Source organism: Leucopleurus acutus (genome assembly GCF_964270905.1).
Source record: "Leucopleurus acutus genome assembly, chromosome: 12".
NCBI lineage: Eukaryota > Metazoa > Chordata > Mammalia > Artiodactyla > Delphinidae > Leucopleurus > Leucopleurus acutus.
In genome coordinates, this window is record NC_139154.1 from 59,062,908 (window position 1) to 59,085,410 (window position 22,503).

General features: G+C 36.9%; 1 protein-coding gene across 2 annotated transcripts in view; it reads right to left on the reverse strand.

The window, feature by feature from the left end:
• The window catches only part of THUMPD2 (THUMP domain 2 tRNA and snRNA guanosine methyltransferase), a 45,643-nt gene that overhangs the window by 18,266 nt on the left and 4,874 nt on the right, over positions 1-22,503 (reverse strand). The window contains exons 2-8 of one of the 2 annotated variants that reach the window (XM_082851875.1): positions 21,882-22,017; positions 20,104-20,510; positions 19,079-19,156; positions 16,689-16,741; positions 8,848-8,935; positions 2,202-2,273; positions 1,594-1,708 (exon numbers count right to left, since the gene is read on the reverse strand). In XM_082851875.1, coding sequence (XP_082708001.1) covers positions 1,594-1,708; positions 2,202-2,273; positions 8,848-8,935; positions 16,689-16,741; positions 19,079-19,156; positions 20,104-20,510; positions 21,882-22,017 — 949 coding nt within the window. Of the gene's footprint in view, positions 1-1,593; positions 1,709-2,201; positions 2,274-8,847; positions 8,936-16,688; positions 16,742-19,078; positions 19,157-20,103; positions 20,511-21,881; positions 22,018-22,503 lie in introns of those variants that run through there. The other variant, XM_082851876.1, reaches the window with a different exon arrangement.

Sequence of the window (22,503 nt, forward strand, 5' to 3'; positions counted from 1 at the left end):
TGGTTCTGCCTTCAGAAAATATATATACATATCTCTGACCTCTACTTAACACCTCCACCAATATCACTTTGCCCCAAGCCACCACCATTTCTTACCTGGATTATTGCAATAGTCTTGTAACTAGTCTCTTTGTTCCGATCCTTGCCCTACTATTGTCTCTTCTTAACACAGCAGTTAGAGTGATCTTTTAAAAAAGTAGGATTTATTTGGCTATTTGGTGTCATAGAGAACTTTCTTCTTAAATTTTTTTTTTTAATAACAGTTGAGCAGTTATACTTGATTTTAAAGTGAAATCTTATGGGAAATGCCCCAAGCATGAGAACTGATGAAAGTGGAGTTGGGAGCGCAGCAACGTTCTGATGGGCAAATCAGTACTTCCTTCCTCATGCTGTTTAGGCACTTTGGAGATTGTACAGGGTATGAAAAACCACTGCTCTGGAACAACTTATAGAGCTATTCCATTTTTCTTGAGGTCTCAAAAAAATAGCTTTCTTAAAGAATTTAGGGTATATGAAAACTTGATTTCAGTCTAATCACCCCTTGGCTTCCTCTAGAAAATTGTGTCTTATGCGCAGAGTCCCGTTAAAAACCTTGACAGAAAGGTTGAAAAGATAGTCATTGATAGCAAACAACTATGCGATCTCAATCAATAGTACAGTTTCTTCTCTGACACTGCTTTATTACGCATTTATATAAAAGTTATCCTAATATTTTCTTCTTGTTAATAACTCATCTCTACTACTTTTCTACTATAATAAAAATTTGTTTAAACAATATTCTGTTCCTCTAGATTACAGATTCAATACTGGGACTTACCTACCACCTATTCTCTCATTCTCATGTCAGGAGAATACGATTTTCTTAGCTGGGAATTAAATGTGGTCACTTTTAAGAGAGAAAGGTGCACTAAGGGAAAAAAAGAAGGAATGTGAGCCTTCTCTCGAACAGTCTAAATACCTTGGCCCTTAGGGAAATATTATTTTGGACTCCACAGACTTGATTCCTCATCATGTTTCTTGCTGCTGATTCCACATCAGTAAACTGGGAGTAATGGTTTCCCTCTACCTCACAGCGTGACCACTTGTCCTGCTTTGCCCCAGACTTTCCCAGTTTTAGCCCTGAAAGTAGTACTGGTTTAGCAAACTGGGATAGTTGGTCACCTCACTCCCTATATCACAGCAATACTGTCCAATGAGACAGGAGAAGGTATGATAATTCAAAACATTTCATATACTTTATCTGAAAGAATCCACAGAGCTATTATTCTGTTTATTTTACACCTACACTAAGCGATCCCTGGTTATGATGTGAGAAATGGCTCAGATGCAACAAACACATCTTAAGAAGGCATGCTTTTACTTACATGCTTAGGGAAACTACATAAATACCGTTCCTGATCACGAATCATTTGAAGAATTAAAAAGTTACAATTATCATATTGGAAGTAAACTGAGTATTGGCGCCACAGATATATTACAGGGTATAAACAATTCAACCTTTATATATGAAAAGTGAGTCTTGTTTTATATTATGATTCTAAACGTATTTGCAAATGTTCATTTACCCCAGATGTTTGCGTTTTTAATATCTTACCTATCACAGAGGCTTTAAGTAACTCAATTTTATCCTTGAGGCCTGCAGCTTTCAGATTGTCACAGGCACCTAGTAACTGTGAGTCACTGACGTCAGCACCCATGTAATACACATCCTGTGAGGGAAGAAATTCATATTGTAAGTATAAATAAACCCATATTTTATGTAGTTAAGAAAATCTACTTGCATTTTCAATGATGAAAATGAAATTAATAGATTTGTTAGTTCAGGTTAAAACAAATTTAGTAGATTTCTTTAAAATGATATTCATGGGCAAAAAACAGAAGTTTTTGTTAAAATTTTAAAAACTGTTAATAATATTTTACAATTACAAATGTCTAAGGAATTTAGGGATTTATATAATCTAGGTCATGACTAATTATTGTATTTCTATCATATTTTCCTAAATTTCTCACAGTATTTAAAGAAATAACACAGCAATTTAATTAACCCTTCATAGTCTATTTTTATTACAGTTATATAGCAACTTGTATAATTAAAAAATAATCCCTAAATAGACAGTCTACCTGTAAATAATTGGTAAGTGAATACACACACACACTGATTAACGTAAAACATTGCCTGGTTTACCAAACTTTAGAACTTACTGGCCATTCTTTAGCAGCTTCCAAAAGTATTGTTCCAAGTCCACACATTGGATCTAAAACAACTGCACCAGCCTATAGACAGAAATGTTGATTTGCTATCATTAAATCTAGTATAATAGGTAATATAAAAGAAACCTAACACTTGAGGAATCAATATTTCAGAGTAAAGACTCCTTTCTATACTTCATTAGGAATTTCAGGTAGTTAAAGCCCTAGTGCTGGTATGCTTGACACATTTAAAGATTAGGAAGGAGACCAGTGTGGCCAAAGCACAGTGAGCGAGAGGGGCAAGGTGGTGATTACGTCAGAGAGGTGGCCAGACTACTCCATCAGGGTGGGCTGCATTACACCGTGTGCAGTCACAGCCACCGAGTCCTACAGGTTGAAAACACTGTGTAGCTCAGGCTCCAAGCCCCCAGAATGACACCTGGGGCTTCTGCTCCTCTCTCAGCAAGTCAAACAGTGAAGTGGTCGCCACCTGGAGCATGGCCACCGCTGTGGCAGAGGGAAAGAAAGCAAGACAGATCAGGCACTGGCTTTTAAAGGTGCCATCTGGAAGGGACATACATCATTTCCACCGACATGTCAGTCACAGGACACACACAATTTGAAGGGGCCAGGAAAGTGTCATCCTATCTGTAATTGAGAGGAGAACAGGAAGTGCGGAGAAAAAACTAAGAACTCTCCCATCTGGGCAGTGGGGCTGGGGTGGGGTCACATCACGTCAGATCTCGTAGGTGTTACAAGGGGTCTGGTTCTATGCTGAAGGGTGGGAAGCTGTGGGAGGGAAAGTAAGCAGGAGTAACACGATGTTACATTTCAAAGGGATCATTCTGGCTGCTCTGTTGAGAACGGATCACAGAAGGGCAAGAGTGTTACAGGGAGGCTAGTTAGGGAATCCAGGCAGAGATAACGGTGGCTTGAATAAAGAGTGACGCTGGTGGAAGTGGGGAGAAGTAGTTGGATTCTGGGTATATTTTAAAGGTAGAACCAACAGGATGGATTGCATGTGGCGTGTTAAAGAATGACAACGGTCTGAAGTGACTGAAGTTCTTGACCTGAGCATCAGGAAGACGAGCTGCCTGTTACTGAGCTGGGAAGTGTTGGGGAGGAAAAGCTACAAAGGAGACGAGAGTATAGTTCTGGACATGTTCATTTTGAGATACCTCTTAGACCAAGCATGGATGTCAAGTGGACTTAAGCATCTGAAGTTCAGAGGAGAGGTTCAGGCCACAGATATAAATTTGGGAACCGTGGTTGTTAGTTTGTAAATGGTATTTAAAGCATCAAAACTGGATAAGCCATCTAGGAAGCAAGAGAAGTTAGAAAAGAGCAGTCTACGGGCTGGACGCCGGTGATCTCCTAAGTACAGACATTTGGTAGATGAATACTCAGCAGTGCACACTGACAGCAGCACATCCTGACGTAGAACCTAGAGTGGTCCTGAAACAAAGTGGAAACACCCATTTCAAGAAGGAGTGATGACAGTGTCCACATGCTAGTAGAGTAAGCAAGATGAGCTGTTTCAGTGGAGTGTTGGCGATGAGAACCCGAGGGAAGTGGGCACAAGAAAGAGTGGGAAGAGAAGAAGTAGACGCCAAATATGGACAACTGGTTTAAGTTTTTCTGTAAAGGGAAGCAGAGAAGGGGGTGGTAGCTGATGGAGCATGTGGGTTCAGGAGAGGGTTAATTCTTTTTTAAGTTGCAAGATGTGTACATGCTGATGGGAATGACCTAGTAGAGAAAAAAGTCCTCAAGTAGGCAAGAGGGAATGGAATCCAGTACACAAGTAATGGAGTGAAACAAGGACAGTTCATTTATTATAATGAAGACCAGGCAAAGTATGAGGGCGTAGATTCCAATGTCGGTAAACTTGGTGGGAAGAACATGTTCAAGTTCTCTTCTGATTCCAATATTTAAGTCAATTAAGAAGTAAGAGAATTCAAAGTATGGGCAAGAAATGGCTGTAATGATAGAACATAAAATCCAAGCTGTGAAAGGGGGCTGAGGACAGGTGGTGAGTAGGGTCGCCTACTAGAGGTCCCACGGGGTTAAAGAACTGCTTTAGGGCCCAAGAGGAAGTGAATGCGAAAGAGAAGGTTAACAGCAGGATCCTTGAATCTGAGATTTTGCAAGGTATACCCTTCTGGGTATGACAAAGTCTAGGATGTGACTAAGGCAGATCGTTAGAGGTAGGGAAGCCAAGGCACTAAGGGAGCAGACTACACAGTGGACACTGAGGTCGTAAAGAATTACGCAGGAGAAATGGTCTCAACCATTAGAGAAAAGATAGGAAGAGATCTGTAGACACCGGGATAATCTGATGGCATGCGCTTCTAAGGCAGTGAGAGATCTGGGGGCAGAAGGGGCGACGAGGCCAAGCAGGACGCCTATCCCACCTCCAGGCCCAGCGGTCCCTTGGTCTGTCTACAGAGGAGGCAGAACGCTCAGAGGACAGCCAGGACATCAGGGGGTACCTGATGGAAAGAAACAAAATGTCCTTCAAGAGAGAGAGACTTTCCCCTGGCATGAAATTATGGAGAGTATCACACGGGTCCCCCATGAAGGGGCAGAGAGTCACAAAAAGGATAATGATTTAAATGGCAACTTTAAGATTAATAGTGGTATGAGAACTAATCTTTATTAAGATCTTAAAATGTGCCAAACACTGTGTTCTTTCTCCCCCATGGTCCCTGTTCAATGAGGTAATTTGACCTTAAGTATCTTTCAGTGTCTATTTTACTGTAGGACCTTTTCTATCCATGACATTTGGGTACACAGGCAGAAGCAGAGAAGTATTTCCATATGCTTATGAGATTTATAGAACTTGGTTTTCCTTACTTGTTATGATATATAGGAAGAACAGTTTATAGTAAACACGAAAAAGATCGAACGACCCCAGACTTAAGCTTCATTTTTCGTGGCACTGGCCTACCTGAGGTTGAGCTGCTTGTGCACTGCTCCGGGTACCAAGCTCCAAAGAGGGGCCTGGATCGATGCCGGATACTGGCATCACTTACACGGTGGGTCACCACTGCATTCCCCCCAAAAGAACCCTGCTGTGCTATTTCTCACCTACTTTAACAGACCTTCTTTGTTGATGGTCACATTAGAGAAACAATTTTTACTTTCGGTCCTAGCAGGACAAACTGACAAAAGGGAAAAATTTCATTGAGTATTATCTGTGGATATTTTCGATCATTTACTTTCTATATTTCTGAAAATTGTACGTTTATATCAGATAAAGGTAACATTTCAAATTTGTAGGTGGTTATATAAATTTATATGTAAATATAAACTGTGGTGACATCACTGGAAGTTTGGGGAAAAATAAACTGTTACCATATCCCTCTCTCCTTACTAAAAGAAATTTAGGCTAAAGATTTAAATCAAGTGAAAAAGAGAATCATGGATTCTGGGGACGTGGTAATATGGAAATAGCTCTCTCCTTGTTCTCTCAACTCTGAGCTACTTACTTCTGAGGCAAGCGATGCTCAGAACTACAGGCAACCGGTGCTAAGCGATGCCCTGGGCTCTGCTGAGGTCCCAGGAGAAGGAACCAGTATGAGGTCTCCTTGCCACGGGCTGGGTGGGTGATTAGAGACCAGCACTGGAACCCAGAGGGGAAACCACTGGAATCAGGGAAAAACCTGGTCTTCAGAGATCTGTGGACCTGCGGGGAGACCAGTGCACAGAAAAGTTTTCACTGAGTGCCTGAGCATGGCTGACAGTCTCCTTACACTACCAAACCCAGGGGTGCCAGAGATCCACTTGCCTTTTACCACTTACAGGATTCCAGGCATTTAAAATACTTTACTAACCACACTTGAGCCCCAGTGAGCCAACAAAGAAAAATAATGACACATCTAAGGGGAGGAGGTTCCTCAAAACCTAGAGAGAACATAGAGCAAACAGAACACACATCTAGTGAAATGAAACTTTTGGAGGGAACAGATAAACATGTGAAAAAAAGTAAGAGCTCCTAGAGATAGCAAATACAGCACACACATACACAATTTTCCAAAGCTAAAAAAGACCATGATTTTAAAGCTAAACATTTCAATAAATAAAGTAGAGCACATCTTTGTGACTCTTGTTACAGTTTCTAAGATAATGTCCAAGAATAACTCAAAACACAGAGCCAAAATCTAAAGAGATGGAGAGCATGTGAGAAAGGAAGCTTAACATGTTTATCACAGGAATTCCAGAAGCAGAGAAAAGGAAGTAGTTTAAGGTTAAAGACACTAAAGCAAAATAATTGAGGAAATAATAATTCAGTAAATAATGCACGAAAGAGTGCCTGAGGTGGAGGAAAAAAATGTTTTTTTTTTAATTATAAATTCCAAATAATAATTATTATAACTATGATTATTATTACTGTTGGGGTGCAGGGCAGGCCACCCCAAAATATGCTTCAATGGCACATTGATTATCTTGAATTAAAGTTACTTGAGAAACAGCCGGTAAAAAGAAATGATATTAACAAAGAAGGAAAGAAAGAAAAAGACACCTCCTTTCCCCCTGAAAGCAGGAACTAAATTTCCCTTGTGAAGGTATCCTCCCACTACTGGGAGGAGATAGAAAGCATCCTTATCACCAGAGTTAGGGAACTGAAGGCTAAGAAAGCTGTATAAACAAACTTTGTTAGTTCTTCATTCGTCTGCTACTACAAGCACAAGCCCTTTTGTTTCATTAAATCTTCACAAATAATTGTTTCTTTGTCTAAAAATAATACATAAACAGCCTGCTTTGGTCACTTCAGGGGTCCCATTTCTATTAGACTTCCATGCATATGAATTAAATATTTTTCTCCTCCTATTAATCTGTCTTGTGTCAAGTTATTAGACCAGCCAAAAGAACTCAAGAGGGGTAGGAGGGAAGTCTTCACCTCCCTGACGTTACTATAGCAGAAGTCAACACTTACATACTTTCTATATGCTAGGCATTGTTCTAATCACTTGATAAATGCTAATTCACTTAGTCCTCACATGACCCTGTGAGATTATTATTTTCATCTTGCAAATGAGAAACTTAGGCACAGAGATGTTAAGTTATCTTACATAAAGTTTCCCAGCCAGTAAGTGGTAGAGCCAGAATTAGAACTCAGTCAGACTCACCGAGTTCTGGGTTGAATAGAAAAGACTCTTACATAAGTATTTACATCCTGGTGATATTCCTGAACTTTAAAGGATTAAAGAGAAAACCTCTCATAAGCTTGCAAGCAGAAAGGACAAGACAGGCATAATGGAAAAGAAAAATCACACTGGCGTGAACTGCTCACCTAGAACACCAGAAGTGAAAAGACAATGGAATAGCATCTACAGACCTCTGAGAGAAAAGGACTGCAACTCAAGAATCTTATACCTAGCCAAAGTGACGATACCCGGGTTGACAGGAGGAAGTTTGAGGATATATAGGAATCCAGACAGTATATTCCTCAATACCACATTTGAGGAAAGTAGCTAAGAAAAGACTAATCAAGCAACAAATAAACCTGAGCCGGGGCCTCAAAGTGAAGAACAAAGGCGAGGAGTAACGCACCTCACAATATATCTTTGTGCGTTTATACAGAAACGTGCGTGTTACACACATTACATCTTAATGATTAAGGATAGGCTGTGTAATATAAGTGCAGAATAAGAACTTTTGAAACAGAGGGTCATGCTTTAAGGGAAATTCTGATACATAATAAATAATTTAGTTCAATCTAGTAGTTGGGAGTTGGGAGTGGAAGGCGGGAAAATGTTTCAAAGCTCTCATTGTAGGGAGGAGTAATTCTGTGGGGCAGAAGAGAAAGAAGTACCCTGGAGGTCTCATCTTATGACAGGGAAGAGGGGACAGAGGAGGGAAGATGAGAGTGTCTTGGTGGTAAAAACAGTGTCTTGGCAAAGAAAAGAGTTGATGTCTTGTTGTAAAGTTAGAATCGAGTCCCATGTGTTTAATTAAGAGAGCTGGGCGAGGGAGCCACTCATGGAATAGAACATAAAGTAAAATCCAACCTCAGGGAGAACAGTGAAATGATTAACTTGCTTAAACTAGCAAAAATAAAGAATAAACTGTAAGAAGTTACAAACAGAATAAAACAGGACGAATGCAATCAGGTGTATCTATCATAATACTGAATACTCTCATTGAAAGACAGAGCCTATCAGAGTGGGATAAAAACAGAGTTCTGTGTTTATTAAAAAAACACACTGAAAACAAAGCTGAAAATAAAGCAGTGTCCAAGAACTACTACAAAGGAAAATGCAAAGAGAAAGAAAACAGTGAAAACATTAATAAGACATGGTGAAATTTAAATTTCCAAATCAAGATAATGAAAACTTTAATAACAAGAAAGAGGCATACTTCACAATGAAGCAGTAACATTCATAAAAGAGTATAAACCACACTACACAGCAGCTGAATGAGGTAACAACTAATAAAAATGCAAAATCTTAAAAAAATGTAGTAACCTAATAAATTTCAAAATACCTCTTTCAGAACTGAGCAGATAGTAAAACAGTAAGTAAAGATATAAAGGCCATCTCTTGACTAGAAAATAAAATTATTTTCTTATGTCCATGGAATATTTACAAAAACTGATCAAGATCTTGGTTAAAGGACCTTGCTAGTACATTAATAAGAATGAGAACAGTTTCCTTACCTTAATTTCTGCGAGAGAGGCCATTGCCCACGCTATGGTAGATCTCAGTCCTGCTGTCTTGATGTAAGCTCTGCTGGCTAAAGGAACCCTAAAAGAAAAGAACACCCAATATTACTGTATGTTAAAGAATATGATATAAACAAAAAATTAACCCATTCATATCTGTACCTCATTTTAACAAGTTCATACAACATGCACTAAAGTATTTCCTGTTAGAGAATATTTAACCTTATTACAAAATTACCTTCTCTAATTGGCACCTTGTCTAACCAGCCAGTGTGGTATTTCAGAAAGGTAAATTTTTTAGATAAGTGAAATTTAAACCATTTTGTGTTTAACTTATAAAGATTTAATCACATGAGGGAAATCTTCCTAAAGTGTTTATAGACTTCCCTGACTTCCCACACGGACTAGACCTTGCCTTGCTGATCTGGAGTCATCAAGAGGAACAGACTGCATTGTGATATAGATGTAGTATGGGAAGCAGGGCTGAATGGATGCTAACCCTTGAAACATGTTTTCTAAAAGGTCCCTTTTGTAAGTCTGCTTTTTGCTCATTTGCATCTTTCTCAAAAGATGGAATGAAGCATGACATTGCATTGCCTAAGATAATTTATCGAACGAAGGGCAGAAGCAGACATCTCCCCAGTGAGTTCACTGGCCTCCATTATGTATCACTTTATACTTTATCCTCTACCTAATCATTGCTACTGTCGGTGTTTCCAGATTTGATACAAAGTTTCAGAAAATTATTTTTATGTTTCTAATGCAACGAACAAGCATTTCCTTGGAAATATCAAGGCACTTTTCTATTTCATGTATACAATTTGTTGGTAAGACATTACGGGTATGATTTCAAGAATCAGTGCCTGGTTGGTTTGGGGATAGGCTTGTTCCAAAGCCACTAAGGGGCTCTTCTACTAACATTACACAAAGCCACAGTGTTTTGCAAACCCTATTTCCTTTCATCATTTTATTTCTGCTCTTTCTTTGACTTTAAGTTATCCTGTTTTGTGTGTATTTACTGCAAGCCTCTTAAGATCTTAGCATGAAATAATTATAAATACCTTATCAAATAAAACAGTATAATTGCATATTTACTATTAGGAGGAAGCCCTGAATGGTAAACCCATGAGAGTTGTGTTTTTTTTTTCTTAAAAGGTTTTTCAGGAAATAAAAATTCACATTGTAAATAGTACTATATCCACAGATTTGGAATCTGGGATATAAACTTTGCAGGTAAAAAGACTATAAAACATTTTGATCAATGAATCTTGCTTCTGCAGGTTAAGTGCAGCAATTACCTTGCTACAAAACACATTAGTTAAAACCAAAATGAAGAGATTATTTTCACTCTAGAAACACACACAGGAAGAGAGCGAGAATTGGTATGGAAAACTGTCTTTGTCCATATATATTACAAAGTGCTTTCCTAAGCATCAGAGATTTATGTAGAACCTTTAAATTTTTAGCCATTATGTGCATATTTTTACTAATAGAGGTTTTATTTTATGGAAACCAATTCTATTAATATGTGACAAAAGTGAACACATTCTTATTTTGCTTAACCTTGGGCAAAACTAATCTGCTATTACTTCAACAAAATGGCCTCATTATGTCAGTAAAAATAAAATTATTCGGGGGAAAGGAGTGTTCAGAAATAAACTCCTTGAAAATAAAAATAACTCCCTACTTTCGTAAAATCCGCTGATGTGTTTAATCAGAGTTTAGCTGGCTTTTACCTTAGTACAAAAATAAAGGTGTTTTTTCCTCCAGAAAGTAGGCATAGAGGGAACTTACCTCAACATAATAAAGGCCGTATATGACAAACCCATGGCCAACATTGTTCTCAATGGTGAAAAACTGAAACCATTTCCTCTAAGATCAGGAACAGGACAAGGTTGCACACTCTCACCACTATTATTCAACATAGTTTTGGAAGTCCTAGCCATGGCAATCAGAGAAGAAAAAGAAATAAAAGGAATCCATATCGGAAAAGAAGAAGTAAAACTGTCACTGTTTGCAGATGACATGAAACTAAACATACAGAATCCTAAAGATGCTACCAGAAAACTACTAGAGCCAATCAATGAATTTGGTAAAGTAGCAGGATACAAAATTAATGCACAGAAATCTCTTGCATTCCTATACACTAATGATGAAAAATCTGAAAGAGAAATTAAGGAAATACTCCCATTTACCACTGCAACAAAAAGAATAAAATACCTAGGAATAAACCTACCTAAGGAGACAAAAGACCTGTATTCAGAAAACTATAAGACACTGATGAAAAAAATTAAAGAGGATACAAACAGATGGAGAGATATATACCATGTTCTTGGATTGGAAGACTCAACATTGTGAAAATGACTATACTACCCAAAGCAATCCACAGATTCAACGCAATCCCTATCAAACCACCAATGGCATTTTTCACAGAACTAGAACAAAAAATTTCACAATTTGTATGAAAACACAAAAGATCCCAAATAGCCAGAGCAATCTTGAGAAAGAACAACGGAGCTGGAGGAATCAGGCTTCTGGACTTCAGAGTATACTACAAAGCTACAGTAATCAAGACAGTATGGTACTGGCACAAAAACAGAAATATAGATCAATGGAACAGGATAGAAAGCCCAGAGATAAACCCACGCACGTATGGTCATCTTGTCTTTGATAAAGGAGGCAAGAATATACAATGGAGAAGAGACAGTCTCTTCAATAAGTGGTGCTGGGAAAACTGGACAGCTACATGTAAAAGAATGAAATTAGAACACTCCCTAACACCTTACACAAAAATAAAAACTCAAAATGGATTAAAGACCTAAATGTAAGGCCGGACACTATCAAACTCTTAGAGGAAAACATAGGCAGAACACTCTATGACATAAATCACAGCAAGATCCTTTTTGACCCACCTCCTAGAGAAATGGAAATAAAAACAAAAATAAACAAATGGAACCTAATGAAACTTAAAAGCTTTTGCATAGCAAAGGAAGCCATAAACAAGATGAAAAGACAACCCTCAGAATGGGAGAAAATATTTGCAAACGAAGCAACTGACAAAGGATTAATCTCCAAAATTTACAAGCAGCTCATGCAACTCAATATCAAAAAAACAAACAACCCAATCGAAAAATGGGCAGAGGACCTAAATAAACATTTTTCCAAAGAAGACATACAGATTGCTAACAAACACATGAAAGGATGCTCAACGTCACTAATCATTAGAAAAATGCAAATCCAAACTACAATGAGGTATCACTTCACACTGGTCAGAATGGCCATCATCAAAAAATCTACAAACAATAAATGCTGGAGAGGGTGTGGAGAAAAGGGAACACTCTTGCACTGTTGATGGGAATGTAAATTGATACAGCCACTATGGAGAATAGTGTGGAGGTTCCTTAGAAAACTAAAAATATGGGCTTCCCTGGTGGCGCAGTGGTTGAGAGTCCGCCTGCTAATACAGCGGACATGGGTTCGTGCCCCGGTCTGGGAAGATCCCACATGCCATGGAGCGGCTGGGCCCGTGAGCCATGGCCGCTGAGCCTGCGCGTCCGGAGCCTGTGCTCCGCAACGGGAGAGGCCACAGCAGTGAGAGGCCCACGTACCAAAAACAAACAAACAAACAAACAAACAAAAAACTAAAACTGAAAATAGAACTACCATATGACCCAGCAATCCCACTACTGGGCATATACCCTGAGAAAACTGTAATTCAAACACAGTCATGTACCACAATGTTCACTGCAGCACTATTTACAATAGCCAGGACACAAAAGCAACCTAAGTGTCCATCGACAGATGAATGGATAAAGAAGATGTGGCACATATATACAATGGAATATTACTCAGCCATAAAAAGAAATGAAATTGAGTTATTTGTAGTGAGGTGGATGGACCTACAGTCTGTCATACAGAGTGAAGTAAGTCAGAAACAGAAAAACAAATACCATATGCTAACACACATATATGGAATCTAAAAAAAAAAAAAAAGGTTCTGAAGAACCTAGGGACAGGACAGGAATAAAGACGCAGACGTAGAGAATGGACTTGAGGACACTGGGAGGGGGAAGGGTAAGCTGGGACGAAGTGAGAGAGTGGCATGGACATATATACACTACCAAATGTAAAACAGATAGTTAGTGGGAAGCAGCCACATAGTACAGGGAGATCAGCTCGGTGCTTTGTGACCACCTAAAGGGTGGGATAGGGAAGGTGGGAGGGAGAACCAAGAGGGGCGGATATATGTATACGTATAGCTGATTCACTTTGTTATAAAGCAGAAACTAACACACCATTGTAAAGCAATTATACTCCAATAAAGATGTTAACAAAATAAATAAAGGTGGTTTTTGATCTTACATACATTTCTTCTTTTTTCTATTACACACCGCGTATCAGCAAGTTGAAGACATTCTCACATCTCTCTAGCCTAGACTTTTCCCTTGAATCCCAGATCTTTATCTTCAAACGTGTATTTGGACATCTTTTACCTGGAGGTTCTTTAAGTACTGCAAAATTTAAAGATATAAACTAAGTACACTCTCCTTTCCGTGTATTTACTATCTTGATATACGTCTTCATTTCCTTAGGCCACTTACCATCTATGTACTGGGTAATCTCATCTACACCTCCAGCTGAGACTTGTCACCTGAACTCCAGAGCTGCAACTTTAAATATCTACTTGGACATGTTTCACTGGACACATAACTACTTCCTTTCCCCATATTTTATATCTCAGTGACTGACACCAGTGTCTCTTCGTTGCCAAAATCAGATATCTGGAAGTTATTCTAGACTCCCTAATATTTTCTTGAATGCACGGCCTCCTTTTTATTACCCCCAACTTTGCCTTAGTTCATTTCTTCATCATTCATCGCCTGAACCGGTATGAGTTTAACCCCCCTTTTTTATTTCCCTTCCACTTTAAAATATAATTTCCTTGGTAATTTTTTAAAAATCACGAACCTAATCACAACACTCTTCTGCTTCAAATTCTTACTGCTTTTCGAATAAAATTCAAGTTATTTAACCCGGCTTATAAGACACTTCATGACTCATTCCCAATCCTCAGTCTCCTTTTCCACCACTCTCCCTATGCACTCCCTGTCCCATCTATACCGAAACTACTTGCTGTCCGCCATGTACCTCAAGCCTCCTCACACCTCCATGCCTCTACATGTGCAGTTCCTTGCTTGTAAGAGATCCTTTCCTTCTCTTGTCCACTTGAGATATCCTTGCTTATTATTCTCCATTTAAGTGATACACTGAGTGATACTCTTCTGTGTTCTTTTGCTCACCTGTCCTCCATCAGTTAGGTCCTCTTTTCTAATTCCAATCAAGCACTGACCACATATCTGTTCTCCCACTAGAGTGAATTCCTTGTGTTTAATAACCATCTTACTCATCTTTGAACACAATGCTTAGCACAGAGTAAGTACTCATTAGATAATTTCACTTGAAATTAATTGAATGAATTAATCTTACTCTAGTAAATGCTTCTCCCCTTCCCTCCTTACTTGCTGATCTGTTTAAAAATAGAACAGTTGAAATTTATTCACCACTTACTGTATCATAAAAGCAGTTTTCTCATTTTCATATGTGTTATCTCACTTAATCCCAACTACAAAGCTAGGAAGTAGATACCATCCTTTTCCTGATTTTATAGCAGAGGAATGTGATAATATGCCCCAACTCGCAGAGTTATTTTGTGGAGAAGGGGGAACTGAAGTCCATGGTTCTTATCCACTATGCTTACTGTACCAGGTGATGTGCTACTAAGATACACATTTTTGTGTGTCCCTCAAACTCGATGGCTGCTCTGTCCTCTGTTCATCACTTCTGACTTTCTTCTCTTGTCAGGGTCACCAGGTTACAGTTTCTGACCTCCACCATCACTTCTCTTGTCCACCGCTATCTGCTTTTCAGTTCTTCATATGCCTCCCTTGCCTCACACAATGGCGAACTGTTTTAATCAACACACTTCGTGATTGCTTCCTTCCTTCGCTGAGGTAGTGAAACAGACTAATTACAGAGTGTCTAATGCAATCTTATTTTCGGCCACTGCTCATTCAGGGTCTGAGCCTTAATTTTCAGATACATACATTTTATTTGTCAACTTTTAGGTTAAATTACCAGTTATTACTTGAGATGCCATAAGCATGACTTCTTGAGGGTGTCTAGCAATCATTAAATAAAATTGTACACCTTTTAAAAACACATATAAAAACTTATGTATATTTGTTAATAATAAAAGAGCATGAAAGTTAGCATTTTTATCTATGATTACAAATTAAAAATGAGTTCTTTTATTTGGTGCCAAAAATCTAAATACATTCATACTGCATCAGTCAGCCCTGCTGGGGATGAAATGTTCCTTATAAATCAGTATTCTAGACACTTAAGCTCACCCTTTTAGGGGCCAAAGTGTTAAAGAATATTTAGCTGCTTTATGAATCCTTCTAAAAATATATTTCATATTTTACTGTCTTACTAGTCTTCCTTACCCTTGTCTTGGTGACTATCAATAATTACACTAGGTTGAAATGTGGCCATCTTTCAGTTTCTCCCACCTTTCCTGTCGACTATTATAAAATTTAAAAAAAACAAAATTGCTAAAAAAAAAAAAAAAAAAGTTTTACAAATATTCTGCAGGGGTTAGGGCCTGGGACTTCAAAAGGCACTGGAGTAGGGCAGCCTGGACACCTTGCAGGTGTAGGTATAAAACAGTGGGTTAGGTTTCATCTGGGAGAGTTGGTAGGCTACTGGGGTAGGTGGGGGCCAAGGGAAACCAACAGGGCATTGAGGCATGTGATGACCTCGTGTGTGTTGAGGTGACAAGAAATATTATTTGGTGCATGATTTTTGTAATCTAGAGGCTAGTGGGGCCTACCCTACAACTAGCACACAGTGGAACTCAATCATCCAACACTTCTTGAACATCTACAGTGTTCTCAGCATTGTGCTAATCAACTGCTATGGTGCACCATTTGCTAAAAGCTATTACAATGACCTTCAGCATTCCTTTTTACATCCTGATTCAGGCTTACACATGCACAGATGTGAGCTTAGGGTAAGTGACGTATTCCCATAGCACTTTTAGGATTTTAAAAACATTCCATGCCTAGAATCACCTAGAGAAAGGGTATCTAAATCACCTTATACTGTGTAAACAGGGCTTTGCAAATAAAATGTTTTGAAGATGCCAACAATATTCACATGTTCCCAACAAACTGCAAATCCCTATTTCCATCATCCAACCAGCTCTTTCCTCCCAAAGCATCTAGAAAAAGGACCTGTCATATGATAAGCGTTCAATAAGTATTTCTGAATAAGAAAAGGAATCAACTGCATTTATTATTATATAGTACCCAACATAACTAGGGAGAAAACCTGAAGATTTTAAAAACTGGAATTACTCTCCCACAAAAAAAGAACTGCAATAAAATTTGAAGAATGTTTAAGGTGACTTTTAAGTACTGTGTTGTATTTTCTACTTTAATAAAAAAATCCAAGAGGCCAACAGACTAAAAATTTTAGCTTAAATACGGGCCTGTGAAAATCATTTAATAATAGAAATAATTAGATATAATTTTCAGTATGAATCATGTAATCAGTGGGTTATTGTGATCAAATCTTTCACAGCTCTAGTCCGATCAGATATCTACTAAGCTCCGTGAAAATACTTTACTGGCTCAAGCAAAGAACTCAAATGCTTTGCCTTTAGCCCCCTCTGATATATCAATGTTTCTTTCACACTATAAATAAAAGCACAAAGTTCTTAATTTTACAAAATCTACTAAGGAACAAACCTGAAACTTAGAAACAATATCTACCTGAACACAGGAATTCCCACCACACAGTAAATATCACTTAGATGTATAAAGATCTGAAAGAACAAATACAGAAGTTAAAATGGAACAGGAAATGCATTACCAAATGATTGACAATTTGAAAACTTCCATTTTGAACCTAATATAACCTATATTTTAATAAGAAATTCCAAGGCTTTGTCATATCCAGAAAAATGTTCCATAATATTTTTTACTGAGCAGAGGCAAAGTAAATTTTAAGTACGTCTCATAGAAAAATTCTGAGGTCAAATTGTATACAAGTTATATTGAGAATCATATTACGAAGAACTCAAGGTCACCTTTCTTCCCAGCGATTCTTTGAATTACCTTAACTAAATTAGATTTTTCATCATTTTACGTTAGAGACAACTACCTAAATCTACCCTAATTCTAGCCTCAAATAAGACTTGATGCCATGGTTAACAGAAAACTTTCTTTAAGCCAAATATACTGTAGCAAGGGTGACCTTTCCCCTCCCTACTATTTATAGGGGAGCTTCTTCCTTCTATTACCTTGTTATTTTTTCCCCAGTTTTATTGAAAAATAATTGACATATATCACTCTATATGTTTAAGGCATATAGCATGAAGGCTTCATTCATGTATACTGTGAAATGATTACCACAATAGGTCCAACTAACATCCGTCTTCTCATATAGATGAAAGGAAAAGAAGGGGAAAAAGGAACAACTTCTTCCTTGTCATAAGGACCCCTAGGATTTACTCTCTTAACCGCCTTCCTTTAAGTTGTATAGCAGTGTCAGCTGTAGTCGTCATGATAGGCCATCATGAGGATTTAAATGTCTCAAGTTATAATTAGTAGCCCACACAGATTTTAAAGAACCCTCCTTCTGTAGCCTGATGAGGCTTATGGAATTCTCTAATTCTGCTGTTTGACCTCAAGAACATTTGATTCCTGATACTTTTACCCCAAAGGTATTTTAATATAGTTTAATCAGAATTATTCCAATATTGATAAACTTTTATTAAGAAAAGAATAATCTGGAGTGAACTCCGTTTAGTCAGTTTAATTCCTTGATTACTGAAGCTAAACTTTCCAATTTTTTATATTATGCATTTTAGCAAAACTACTAATTGGGATTAATTCTTTTCTATTTAAAAGTTATATTAAAGATATGATATACTGATATTTTTATATATCAAATGTTATCAGGTATAGCTTTCCCCACTATGAAGGTTTTTCTATTAACTGTACAGAACAAAATTTGTTAAGATTTGATTCTTCTGTCAATTTTGGTCACGGATTTTTGCGTTAAGTGGATGATAGGAATTAAATTAGATATATTTAGTTATGAGCTAAACTATGAGAAAACTATAATTCTGAGACAGTGAGATAGAGGCAGGGAGAGATGGAGAGGAGGAAACCAGGAGAGCTGAAGATAAGCAAAGTGGAAAGGGGCAGATGAAGGAAGACACCCTTACGTCAAAACATTCTTGAGGTCAAAATATTTTGCATAACAGCAATAAAGAATATAAAAGAGGCACGACTTTTTAAAAGCAAAAAGTATCAAATAACAAAACTGAAAAACAACACAAAATCTTCTGATTTGGCCAGCCATTACTCCATTTAAAGCTATATAACAATAAATTTATGAATTAACGAATCATAAAAGTGACTAAACTGGTCAAATTTATGAGATGGTTTTCAAAAAATAGTGAAGAATATTTGTTATAGCTAGAATTTGTTTTCCCATGTAAGTGTTTACGTTGTTCTAATTAAAAATTGTGTAACCTCCTTAAATTGATTTTGAAAATAGAGAAAAAGAAAAATAATCCCCAAACCCTAACAAAGCCACGATTAACACACTAATTAACTTTGTATTGGCCTTTTAGTTTTCCGATTTTTTTTTTTTACCATTAGCTAGAATTTCTTACTATACAGACTTGTTATTTATTATAGTGATTATAGAGAGCATCTCTGCAACCTCATATTAAATGTTCAGTTTAACTGTGACTAAACAATTCCATTCCAAAAGTCCTAATTTAGATGAGACATTTTCATAGTGAAAACTACTAGCAAAATTATCTGCAGTATTCTATTGCTAAAGAGGAAACAGACTGCTGGATCCATGTAGACATGATTTCTAAAACTCTAATTAAAGCAAAATTGAAAAGCACAATAAAAGTTGTTGACATTGCAATAATACTGTAATAACTTTGCATGGGGACAGGTGGCTACTAGACTTATCATGGTGATTATTTTGTAATGTATGCAAGTGTCGAATCACTGTGTAGTTCACCTGAAACATAATATTTTATGTCAACTATATTTCAATTTAAAATAAAGAATAGTTGGCATCGTCTTTTAAGAATTAGGTTATAAGCATATAAAATAAAATGAACACTCATTACCTCTAAATTTGGATTCCTCAAATCTGCTTTCCATCCAAACTGTTTCATGAGAGCAATTCCAATTACTCTTCCTACCTCCTGGAAAAGCAGCAGGTTATAGAAAAGAATATACTAAAAATGAAAATTTTAAGTTTAAATGTAAGCAAAAACTAACAGAGTCTGCAGGAAAATCAATCAGACTATCTGACGGTAATTTAAGGCTACAATATTAAAATATCACACGAAAGCATCTTCTACTCAAGGCAAAAAGGGTATATTTTACCTTTTCCACCCCCAACACATCCTATGGCATTAACGTCTACTTGTATGTAATCTTTATTCTTGTAATTTTATTTTATTTTATTATTTTTTTATTCTTGTAATTTTAGATACATGAAATAACCAGATCATGGCCTGATAAATATGGTCATTCTGGGTTTTAGGAAACAGATGCAAGCTGAAAGATTAACTATTTTAGCTATGGCAATCCTGTATGTTTAAAAATTACCAGCAATAGCATTAGGCTCAAACTTAAGGGTCTGTCTGATTTTAAGACTGGCCAAAGGACCTAGGCTTATGCCCTTTATATTACTGAACTTTGTAGGGTCTGTTCGTGGTCTCTGCTCTCCTTTTACGTCCATCTGTGTATTTGCATCTGGGTCCTGGGACAATCCCACATGCAGGACCTGGTGCAGAGCAACAATTCAATAAACTCAGAACCGAACTACAGAGAAAGCCAAAAAGCTTCAGACCATGATATTAGGATGTCCAAATGTAAAGGATATCTATTCGTTTAACGAAACTTTTAGGGAGAAAGTAAAAGGAAGTCTTTACATAGAATGGCATACTATTCCTCTTAAGCATCTGAGGTACAGTTAAGAAGGAAAATGCATTTTTAGAAGAGATTTAGTTATATGAGATTAGGCCTAGTTATCTGCCTGGGCCTGGTTTATGTATTCTGAGAAAGGTTTTTACCTCTTTTTAGATCTAAAGAGTAATAAATTCTTTTAGAACATGGTAACCCACTCTGGAGGGGGAAAGTATACCTGTGCAGTAAAGGTCTTTGCAATGGCTCCACTGCAGCGACAGGAAACTCTGAAAGTTAAGTCGTTCTGGTTATGAGTATCAACTGCTTCTGCTACATCGTTCTGAAGTTCTTCTTGAGATTTGCCTCTTTTAGTGGTAAAATTTCCTTGCTCCAGTGTTTCTTCTTCTATTTGTTTTTCCATTTGGCATTCCTTATTCTCTTGTATCTCTTGCATTTGTGCTCTTTTCAATTTCTTAGCAATGATGTCATTTTCTCCCACTTTTCTTTTTAGTGGGTTAGCATTTTTTTGAGAAAGTTTTACCTTTTTTGCATCAAGTTCAAGAAGATTTTTCCAAATTGAAATGGCATTCAACCAACTTTCAGGATCATCATTTGTAAGTCTCTGCATTTCATTAAATATTTTTCCTAAATAAATAAAATCTCAGTTTACCCTTTATTGAAGCTATTCATCACCCCCCAAATCCCATTACCTTTATTTCTTTAAAATAAGAAATTTTATTAAATTGCTACATGAATAGTGACTTCCCTTTCATCTGGAATTTATATAATTTAACGTAAGAATATTGTACAGAATAAAGTTCATTCGTATATTCCATACTTAACATCAAAACTGTTTTAAAATTCCTACAAAGTTATCATTTTCTTTAGCAAGATCATTTATCCTACGATAACATATGCATCTCTTAATATACTTACACACCTAGAGCATGTGTTGATCTTTAAAATAACGCTGATCTTGCCTACAAAAATTAAGTTTAAAAAAAACAGAATAAACTGCAAAACACAGAGCTCAAAAACAGAGCAACTAAACCTTGGGACTATTTTAGACCCTACAATATTAGCACAGATAATAAAATGATTTCCCACAAAGTAACACTTCAGATATACAACCCATTCATAACTTAGGGACTGCCAGCCATGCTCGATAAAATGTAACCTTTCCTTGATGAACAAGGGACATAAAAATGACCCAAGAATAATTACTGTAGTTCTCTAAAGATGAAAGTGTGTGGAATATTGGGAGGAAATTTTATTGACCCCACAATATAATACCTTAGGATTTGCTTTAAAACCATTTTGCTGCCCTGTCTTGATTTCTCGCCATTTGTATCTTTCTTGACACATTTTATTATAGACTATATGATGACATGGTCTCTTGTGCACAAGCAGCAATCAAAATGAGGTTTAAGGCAATGTTTTATCCAGATGTATCTGATCCTATTTTGTTGCTTTTATCAAGATCTTTACGTTATTTCAGCAGCATATTTATAAAATTAGGGAGTGGACAAGAAATCTCTTAAGCCCTCTTTAACTCTAATGCTTTATAAATGGGTGTAAGTTTTTTCAAAACATTTAAAGTTCCCCAAACAGGAAATTTTACTATGTAGTATTTTTCCAATTATATCATTCATCAGTTAAAATTTAGATGGTGACAGTTTTGACCAATTAATTAAATCAATGCATTTTGGGTTATTACATGCTCCTAAATCTAAATAAATGCACTGACCACACACAGTTCTAAAGAAGGTGTCTGATCGTAATTCTTAAGGAAGAAATGTGACTTAGGACACTAAAATCTCAGAAGACAGGCAGCAGATTGCAAAGAGAAGAGACATAATTAGGTGATAATGTTCAGGAAATACAGAAAAATAACTAACGATCCCACGGGTCTGAATGAATCTTAAAAATGTGAAATGGCTACATATTCATTACCAAGCAGAAAACTTTGGAGTACAATATATCATGGGGGGTAAAAGCAACAGGTATACACTGTACCTTTACTTACAGAAGAAACATTAAATGGAAGCTGCTTTTTAATCAGCAAAAATAACCTCTCTGCAGATTTTAATTTTTTCAGCATATTCAAGTCAGAACAGGTGGTGAAAAAAACTTTTCCTGAAATATATTCAACCTAGAGATAGAAAAAATAGATATTAATGAATTAAAACATAGCACCTAGACTAACAATAATAAAAATGACCATTTCTGAAGTATCTACTATTTATCAGACACTCTACTAGGCACTCTGAATACATTTTTTTCCCCCTCATCCTTATAACAGCCCTCTAAGGTAGATTTTATCATCCCCATTTTATAGATTAGGAAATTGAGGCTTAGAGAGGTTAAATAATTTGTATGAAGTCACATAGTCAGTGACCAAGATCATAATCTTTCTATGTTACCTTTTGGAAAGTGTGTGTGTGCACACACTACTAAAAAAATAGAACACAAAATACTCATTAATTATCAAATCTCACTCAACTGTTAAGAGTGGGCAAAGGAAAGGTATAATGGAGAGGACAAATGAGGTGTCTAGCCCAAGGTTAAAATAATCAGTAGGTATTTCTTAAACATCTACCTCGTGGTCTACAAGGAAGCATACAGTATAAATCTTAAA